At 42.9% G+C, this 9,249-nt stretch overlaps 1 protein-coding gene across 1 annotated transcript in view; it reads right to left on the reverse strand.

Annotated features, from left to right (window-relative positions):
- The window catches only part of MANBA (mannosidase beta), a 114,766-nt gene extending 106,894 nt beyond the window's left edge, over window positions 1-7,872 (reverse strand). Inside the window, exon 1 of the mRNA XM_072810468.1 lies at window positions 7,526-7,872. Coding sequence (XP_072666569.1) covers window positions 7,526-7,714 — 189 coding nt within the window. The 5' untranslated portion in view covers window positions 7,715-7,872. The remainder of the gene's footprint in view (window positions 1-7,525) is intronic.
- Between the last annotated feature and the right edge of the window lie 1,377 nt (window positions 7,873-9,249).

A 9,249-nucleotide genomic window follows, 5' to 3' on the forward strand; every position in this document is an offset into this window, starting at 1 on the left:
AGGAAGAGTAAACACATTTACAGTATTTTGCCATGTTTACTGAAAAAAAAATCCGTGTGTAAGTAGACCTGCACAGTTCAAACCCATGTTCAAGGAAAAGTTCAAACCCATGTTCAAGGATCAATTATATATCCCTTATCGTTTTGTAAAAGTCATTAAAATTAGTTGACCTCTTTTTAAAAAAGAAAACAATAAGCTAGGTTGATAGCAGTATAAATGACAGGGCAGAAATGGTTATAAGATGTCATAGGATGGACCTACAAGATCCAAGAAGTAGCAATATATGTGAGAAGAAACAAAAATGGCATCAAAATTCCAGCCCTATTCTCTGAGAAAATGTTGGTGCTTTTATTAGAAGTAGGTAAAAGAAGAGAAACTAAGGATTGGGAGAACTGAGAGAGGAAGCATTTGGATATACTGACTTTCAATACTCCATGAAGACATTCAGGTAGAAGAGTGGAGCAAAATTTCCAACCACAAATCAGGAGAGGACAGAATCGGAGATTAAGGCACCAGAGCAGTCTGGCACAGAATGATGACCGAAACTCAGAGACTTCCAAAAGACAGAACAGAGAAGGGACATGTGGGTTGACCCTCAGCAATTGCTAGCTAGCATTTATCAAGAACTTTTAGCAATGGGATACTTTTGGTGGCATTTTTTTAATAATTTTTTTAAAGATTTTATTTATTCATTCATGACAGAGACAGAGACAGAGACAGAGAGAGAGAGAGAGAGAGAGAGAGAGGCAGAGACACAGGCAGAGGGAAAAGCAGGCTCCATGCAGGGAGCCCGATGTGGGACTCGATCCCAGGTCTCCAGGATCACACCCCAGGCCAAAGGCGGCACTAAACCGCTGAGCCACTCAGGCTGCCCTGGTGGTATATTTTGAACAGTATATTGTGCTTGTCACTGTTTTCATTCGATATCTTCAAGTTAAAACAGTAATTGTTCTCTTTGCTTACTATTTATTCTTGCCAACAGGCAGTATGGGATGTCAAAAGAAGATGTGGCTTGAATCCCTGCCCCACCATTTAACAGATGCATGATCTTTTAGTCCATAACTTCTCTGAGCCTCAGTCAATGTAACTAATGATACCTTCTCCACAGGATTGTGGTGGGAATTATATGAACAGGTACACCTAAAAGGGTCAAGGAGAGTGCACATGGAAGACATTAAATAATCATTATAGGAAGATGAATTTCATAGTGTAGATTGACTATACACACTTAATATGTGATAAAGACCAGCCAGCCCTTACCTAAAGATCCAACTCTCAGATGTTCCTTTCATTCCCAGCGTTGGGCCATGAAAAGCAAATCCTCCTATGTCCTAAACACACCCCACAAGGCATCAAACAAAGAAGCCTATGTGAGGTTTAAGAATCAGGATTTTCTAAAGCTATCTTAAAAAAGAAGAAGCCTTAAAAATTTTGTAGTTCTCTCTTCCCCAAAACTGAATGACTATTTCTGCTCAAATTTAAACTTCAAATAGAGTCCTTTACTCCTTAATGTCACAGATCACTTAAGCAAACTTTTAGAAAACATACAGATCTTTAAATGACTCCTTTTCTAAAAGCTTTCGAGATCATATCACATCATAAAATGATTGAATAAAATCAAATATTCCATTTTTAAGTCTTTTGTAGAAGGTGAGTACAGAATCCAGAAAAAGTACCTTCTATTTAAGAATAAGTTTATACTTGGTCATCATGAGACTTCCTCCTCTGAAATAGAACAAAAATATTCAAATGTATAATAATGGTATTATATTTAGAATCCATAGTGAAATGTTTGAGGATGAAATGATGTCTAGGATTGCTTCAAAATAAGGCATGGCATAGTGAATGGAGGACTAAACAAAATGAACTGTGTTGAAGCCAGGATGATGGGTAAATAGAAGTTCATTTTGCTACTCATTTTTGTATTTGTTTGAAATCCACATAACAAAAACTTTTAAAAGTATATTTACATGACAATTGCCTCCTGGCTACTTCAAGAGTACAAACATACATTTATCCACACTGATGCACGTATTTTTTTTTTAAGATTTTATTTATTTATTCATGAGAGACACACAGAGAGAGGCAGAGACACAGGCAGAGGGAGAAGCAGGCTCCATGCAAGGAGCCCGACATGGGACTCGATCCCGAGTCTCCAGGATCACGACCTGGGCGGAAAGTGGCACTAAACTGCTAAGCCACCCGGGCTGCCCCTCCCACCATATATTTTAAATGAAGTACTTACAAAACCATTTCAGGAATTGACTTCATTTTTATACTGCTGTGTTTGTATATACTTAGAAAAATCTGGAAAGATACACATAAATTTTACAGTGGTAACTTCTGCTTTGTAGTATGCTTTTTATTGTTTTTTTTTCCCTTGTTCTTTATATTTTATATTTTTGTGCATCAATTCTTTTGTTCAATCAGCATTAAACATTTATAATTCTTAAAAAATAATTTTAAGAGAGGGAGTAATAAAACTATCAGTATGTGAGAATTTCATACGTGAAAAAGCAATGTTTTATATCAGTTGACAAAAGAAAAATTGTGAAATGGGGTATAAAAAACTAACCATTTGAAAAACTCAAATGGATCAATATTTTAAATATATAAAGGATTTATAATGAACTAAAAAAAGGAAATACATATAAATATTTATTTAATTGGGAGAGAGGGAATTATTTTCAAAGTATAATATCAAAGACAGAAGAAATCATAAAACGAAAAAAACTTACAAGATCTCAATAATAGAACTTTAAGACATCTACATGAAAAAACATATCGTTAACATATGAGACATTTAAAAATATATATAACAAGTAAAGAGGTCTAACAAATCTGTATTATAAAAGATGAATAGCCAATGGAAAAATAAAGAAGATGAGTAAGCAACCCCAACTCATCAATAAACATGAAAAAGGTATTCAACTTCACTATAAATTATTTATGGTTTTGCTTTTTAAAATAATGTCCTAGGGGATCCCTGGGTGGCGCAGTGGTTTGGCGCCTGCCTTTGGCCCAGGGCGCGATCCTGGAGACCCGGGATCGAATCCCACATCAGGCTCCCAGTGCATGGAGCCTGCTTCTCTCTGCCTATGTCTCTGTCTCTCTCTCTCTCTCTCTCTGTGACTCTCATAAATAAAAAAATAAAATAAAATAAAAAAAGGGAAACCAAGTTGGATTCCTAAAAAAAATAAAATAAATAAAATAAAATAAATAAAATAAAATAAAATAAAAGTCCTAATAGGGTGCCTGGGTGACTCAGTCAGTTGAGTGTCCCACTCTTGATTCTGGCTCAGAACATGATCTCAGGGTCAAGGGACTGAGACATGGCCCACACTCCCTCTAAGCTCTCTGCTTAGAGGGGAGTCTGCTTGAGATTCTCTCTCTCTCTCCCACTGCCCTTTGCCCCTGCTCACATGTGCCTGCATGCTTTCTAAAATAAATAAATAAATCTTTTTAAAAATAAATCAATTAAATAATGTCCAAGTCTAGCACCTAAAATGAACACTCTGATAAAATGATAATGGGAATCTAAAACTGTTTCAATTTTTATTGAGAAAAGCTTAGAAGTACATATTAAAAGACTAAAAAAGTGTATACCCTTTGAATCAGCAATTGCTTTTCTAAGAATTGTCTAAGAAAATAAGGATATACACTAAAATTTAGTTAAAAGGATCATCAAAGAATAGAAAACAATGGAGTCAGATAACTATCCCATAGTATGTCGTTGATCATAAATGATAACAAATATATACAATGAAATAAAAAAGAACCATTAAACATGGTTATATATGTATATATATGTATATATTATACATGTGTAAAACTATCAAAAAGAGCCTACGTAAAAAATTGTTACACTTATATATTTAAATAATTATCAGAAATGTGTATAGACAGAAAAGTTCTAAATGGATCTAGCACATTTTTAAATTTTAGTGGTAGTTACCTCTGAAAGCCAGATTTCCAAGTGTTCTTCTTACCTATATTTTCTAATTTGGGCACACTGAGAATATCTTTTATTAAAAAAAAAAAAAAAAAAAAGCTTTTCAAACTTGCACCACTGAGGAATTGCACAGGAAAGCTGAGAACATTCCTAACAAGAGTCCCCTTATCTAAGCACTTAGTATATCATATGGTGACTAGTTAGGTTTTCTGCCTCACAAGAATGTGACCTCCCACAAAACAAGAGCTGAGTCTTACTCATTTCCTTTTTACTATAATGCATACTTAAGTGTGTGTATAATAGTAGGCTGAATGAATGATAACCTTTTTTAAAAAAATTTATTTATTCATGAGAGACATAGAGAGAGAGGCAGAGACACAGGCAGAGGGAGAAGCAGGCTCTTTGCAGGAACCCAATATGGGACTCGATCCCAGAACCCGGGATCACGACCCGAGCCGAAGGCAGCCGCCCAACCACTGAGCAACCCAGGCGTCCCTGAATGATAACCTTTAGCAGGCAGCCCAAAAGACTCTCCAAGACACCTAAGATTTAGATTCTGTATAGGAAACACAGCCTCAGGGACCCCTGGGTGCCTCAGCGGTTTGGCGCCTGCCTTTGGCCAGGGGTGTGATCCTGGAGACCCGGGATCGAGTCCTGCGTCCAGCTCCCAGTGTGGAGCCTGCTTCTCCTTCTGCCTGTGTCTCTGCCTCTCTCTCTCTCTCTCTCTCTCTCTCTCCCTCTGCATCTCTCATGAATAAATAAATAAAATCTTTTTAAAAATAAAAATAAAATAAAATAAAATGTGTTCTCATAAGATTTCTCACCATTTCACCACTACCACCTTGGTCCAAGCAGGAAGTCATCTCTTGCTCATTTAAGGGCAATAGTCCTCTACCTAGTGTCCATGATCCTATTCTGTTGCATTGTAGTCTTCACACAGCCAAATGACCTCCCAACAGGCAGATCCATTCATACAACTCTATGCTCAAAACTCCCAATAGCTTCCCCATTACATGTAGAGAATAAAATCCAAGGTGTTTCCCTTGGCTTACAAACCCTGCATGATCTGCCCTAGATGCTTTCTATGAACATATTCCCTTCCCTGCTGGCTCACAGGTCTCCAGCCACACCGGCCAACTTACATTCCTAGAACTTGTCAAGCATGTTCCCACCTCAAGGACTCTCCCTTCTCCACTCTTGGTTTTTGTTGTTGTTGTTGTTTTGCTTTTTGCCCTCTTTGCTGGAAATCCACTTCTTCTTAATTAACCTTATCAAAAAGATCTCTGCTTAAAACTCACTTTATCAAAATGGCTATCTTTAGCCACTTTCTTCTAATAGCAATCCTTCCCAACCAGCCCTTCTACTCTCCCTTCCTTTAATTGGCTTTATTTCTTTTCAGCACACCACTTGCCAGTATTATTATCTATTAATTTGTTGATTGTCTATCTCCTCCACCAGAACGTCTATTGGGACAAAGAGTCCGTTTTGTTCACTACTCAATTTCAAGCACTTTGAATAGGGTCTGCTATTTATTCAGAAGTACCAAATAAATACTTAGAATTAGGTGAATAAATAAGTAAATAACTTTGGCAAGATATGTTTCAAGTTCTCATACACAGTACTGGGGCCAGTGTCTGCTCTAAACTGTAGAATATTTCCTGAGGGAGGCCAACACCAAAAAGGGATGTTGTAATAAAGGAGGTGGAATAACGGTAGCATATCACTCAATAATAATTCTGATGTCGCTGATGATTAGGCTTGAGTTCCCCAATCCCCAAAAGCCTGTCTGACCCCTCACCCACTACCATTTAAAACCCACTTCCACCTTACTGAACTTTACGTTTTTCCGAGAATTTCTGAACATATTTAACAAAACATTGTAAATTATTTCCATGAGGAAAAGTCAGCTATTTCATACTCTGAGCAACCTCCTTTTCATAAGCTAATAATAAAACACTGTTGCTTTTTTTTTTAAAGGTTTTATTTATTTATTTGTTTGACCCAGAGAGAGAGAGAGAGCACAAGCAGGGAGAGTGGCAGGCAGAGGGGGAGGAGCAGGGAGCCCGACAGGGAGCTCTATCTCAGGACCCCAGGACCATGACCTGAGCAGAAGGCAGATGCTTAACTAACTGAGCCACCCAGGTGCCCTCCAAACACTGTTTCTTAATATGTAGCCTTGTAACATGGAATAACCATTTGGTTTGCTAAAGTCACTGATTATCTCACAGCCCTTAATTTTTCACTAAAATGAGGCAAGGAGAGACTCTGCAAAATAAACACAGGCATTCTCAAAGCTATGTGAGGGAAGCCTCAAGGTACCCAGGTCAGCTGTGGCCTATGTCACAAGTAGTTTGTTAAGTAAAAGTAGGCAAAATACTTAAATTGGGGAATTAGTTATTTTTAAAACTGAACTAGACAATGTTCAGTGTCATTTACAGCATTCACTTCCTTTCTGATACGTACTTCTCGAAAAAAGCTAATGTGAAACAATCAAAAGTTTTGCCAAACCCTAGTTGATGATCCCGTCATTTAAGTAAACTGTGAAAGAAACTCCTCATAGTCAATCACAGGAATATCATAATCTTTCAAAACACCAGTAAGGGCAGAACAGATGAAAACCCAGACTATGGAATGGAGTCAGGCCAGCTTGGGCTAGAATTCCACCTCTGCCACTGAGCGGTTGGGTGATCTTGGGTAAATTCTCTAACTACTCTGGGCTCCATAACCCCATGTCATCCATAAAATGCAGATAAGATCTACTCTTGAAGGGTTGTTATGGGGGCTGGGACAATGTATCAAGGATATCCTGTCCCAGGCAAGAACGATTAAAAAATGGGAACGCCACATGCAGCTGATGTAACCACAGAAACAGTGGAAGGTGGAAAAGTCTATTTGCAAACCTGCGCACACAGGCAGTCAAATCGGCAACAGTCCTCCACAAGGAGTCTATAAATTGGAGCACCTGTTAAGACAGGCATGCACGCGCGCACACACACACACACACACACACACACGGATCACGTGCCCCGAGAGGAACCGTCATCTTTCTTCACATCCCAATCAGCCTTAAAAATTACTTGGCCTTTACACTAGCACTCCTCCTCCTAACCGCACACCTGCACGGCTCCCTCTCCTCACCGCCCGTGCTGCATCAACCCCAAGGAGAACAGCAGACCTTCCGGACTACAGCCAACACTCAGCAAAGCCTCAGGCTCCGTCAGTAACAAGTCCTTGCTAGACACTCCTCGGTGGAGAACTACCGCAATAGGAAAACCGCAAGGAGCAGCACTGTGCGCCGCTCTGAAGTTCCGCTTTCCAGAACTGCTCAAGTCCCAGCCTGCGTCGGCCGCCCCCGCCCCCCCCCCCCCAAGGCGCGGACCCCGGGGTGCTCTCCGCCCACTGCAGCTGCGCTGCCTCGGCACGGCCCCGGGCCAGACCGCAGGACGCCAGGGCAGGGACCGGGCCAAAGCCAGGAGCCCGGCCTCCGGCTGCAGCGCGGCCAGGGCCCGCGGGGCGCTGTCACCGCCAGGGGCGCGCAGGGGCGAGTCGGGGCGGGGCGGCCGCACACAGTACCTGGATGAAGCCCCGCCGGCGCAGGGCGCTGTGCACGCACCCGGGGACCTCCCCCGGCAGCTCCAGCGAGCCGTTCCCGCTGCGGATCCTCCAGCCTCCCCGCAAGCTGAGGCTGCGCGACAAGGCGGGGGAGCCCGCGCCGCACAGCGGGAGCAGGAGCAGGAGCAGGAGCAGCGGCCCGAAGCGCATCGCGACAGCGGCCGCGGCGGCCCGCGCGCGGGGAAGGGGCGGTGGCTCCGGGGCTCCCCGCGCGGGCCCCGCCCCCAGGTCAGCTGAGCGGCGGGGCCCGGCCCCGGCCCGGCCCCCGGCGGGGAGCGCGGAGCTGCAGGGGGTGGGCCCAGCGTGGTCCTGCCCTGCCCGGGTCCTGCCCGGGCGTCTGCAGTCCCCGCGCTTCTCCGCGCGTCTTCCTGCTTCCCTGGTGCCTGAACCGGGCGGGGGCGGGGGCCGAGGACTGTGCGCGGTAGTTGGGACGCAGAGCCCTGGGCACAAAGTGGCGCTCAAAGCCTGGGGAAGCTCAAGGACAGACAGGATGATGGGACGCAGCAAGAGACAGGCTCCTCACTGCTTGGAGGAACCGAAGCACCAAGCCGCTCGCCATCTCCCTTCCCCCGGGTGCCCGCAGACCCTCATCCGCCCTGCGGGGGCTGCAGACGCGCCCGGCGGCGCTAACGCTCACCTCCCGAGCTCCACAGGTGGGTCTCCGAGAGGACCCCCTAGGTTGCACGCCTAGGGCCTGGCCCAGAGAAAAACAGCACGTTAGTTAATGTTAGTGGACTCCGTTTAACACTGTTTTAAAAAGCCTTACGGAAGAGGCTTCTCGAGGTTCCAGAACGTTGCACTAAATGCGCAGGAGAATTTAAAATCCTCTGTTGGTCGCTGACTGTGAGACTCGAACTGGAAAGTTTCCTGAACTCGAAAATGTAGACGGTGCGCTTTTCTCACGTTGTTGTAAGCCTAAATGAGGGACCGTGTAAGGCTAACCACGCAGGGTTACCCAAGGAATAGCGCAGGCTTTCATCATCACGTGGTCTACTTAAGACCATTTTGCAATAGGATGTAACAGTGATCTTAGGAAGTTGACATGGAATTTCACATAGCATAAAATAGATTTATTCCCGTGCTGATGTTATCTCCCTTATTTCCATATTTAGGAGGAAGTCTTTGAAGAGTTCTCCCCGTATCAAATCTGAACTTTGTTTTGGCTATTTATAGTGACCCTGGAATTGCTTAAATCTGTAGACAAAGGATGGTATTTTACTTTTTCAGAGTCTTTATTTTTCACAAGCCTAGCATCTCGGCTTTAGGGGCATTATGGATTATCCTGTTCAAGCCTCTGGCTTTACAGCTGGGGGAACAGAGTCCAAAGGGTCAGGTGACTTGCCTATCAATACGCTGGCAGACAGGACCAAAATTCTCCATTCTGGCTTAGTCTTCTTGTAGTAGAGCCTATTGATACCCAAGTGAAAAGGCTCCGGCTGGCTCAAAGCCTTCCTCACTTCAGCAGCATTCTTACTTTTGATAGGAGCAAAGCTCTCAATTCAAATAATATGCCATAATTCAGTACATTATATAGTCAGCCCTGGTCTGTTCAAAACTAATGACAAGACATGATGGCAAGACATGGCAAAGCAATTTTTTCCATAAATCTCAGAGATTCCATTAAGCCAACTCAAAGGAAAATTGATCCCAGCAAATGTATTTGGATATGTTCTGTTGTTCTATTA

Source organism: Canis lupus, chromosome 33 (assembly GCF_048164855.1).
Source record: "Canis lupus baileyi chromosome 33, mCanLup2.hap1, whole genome shotgun sequence".
In the NCBI taxonomy this organism is placed as follows: Eukaryota; Metazoa; Chordata; class Mammalia; order Carnivora; family Canidae; genus Canis; species Canis lupus.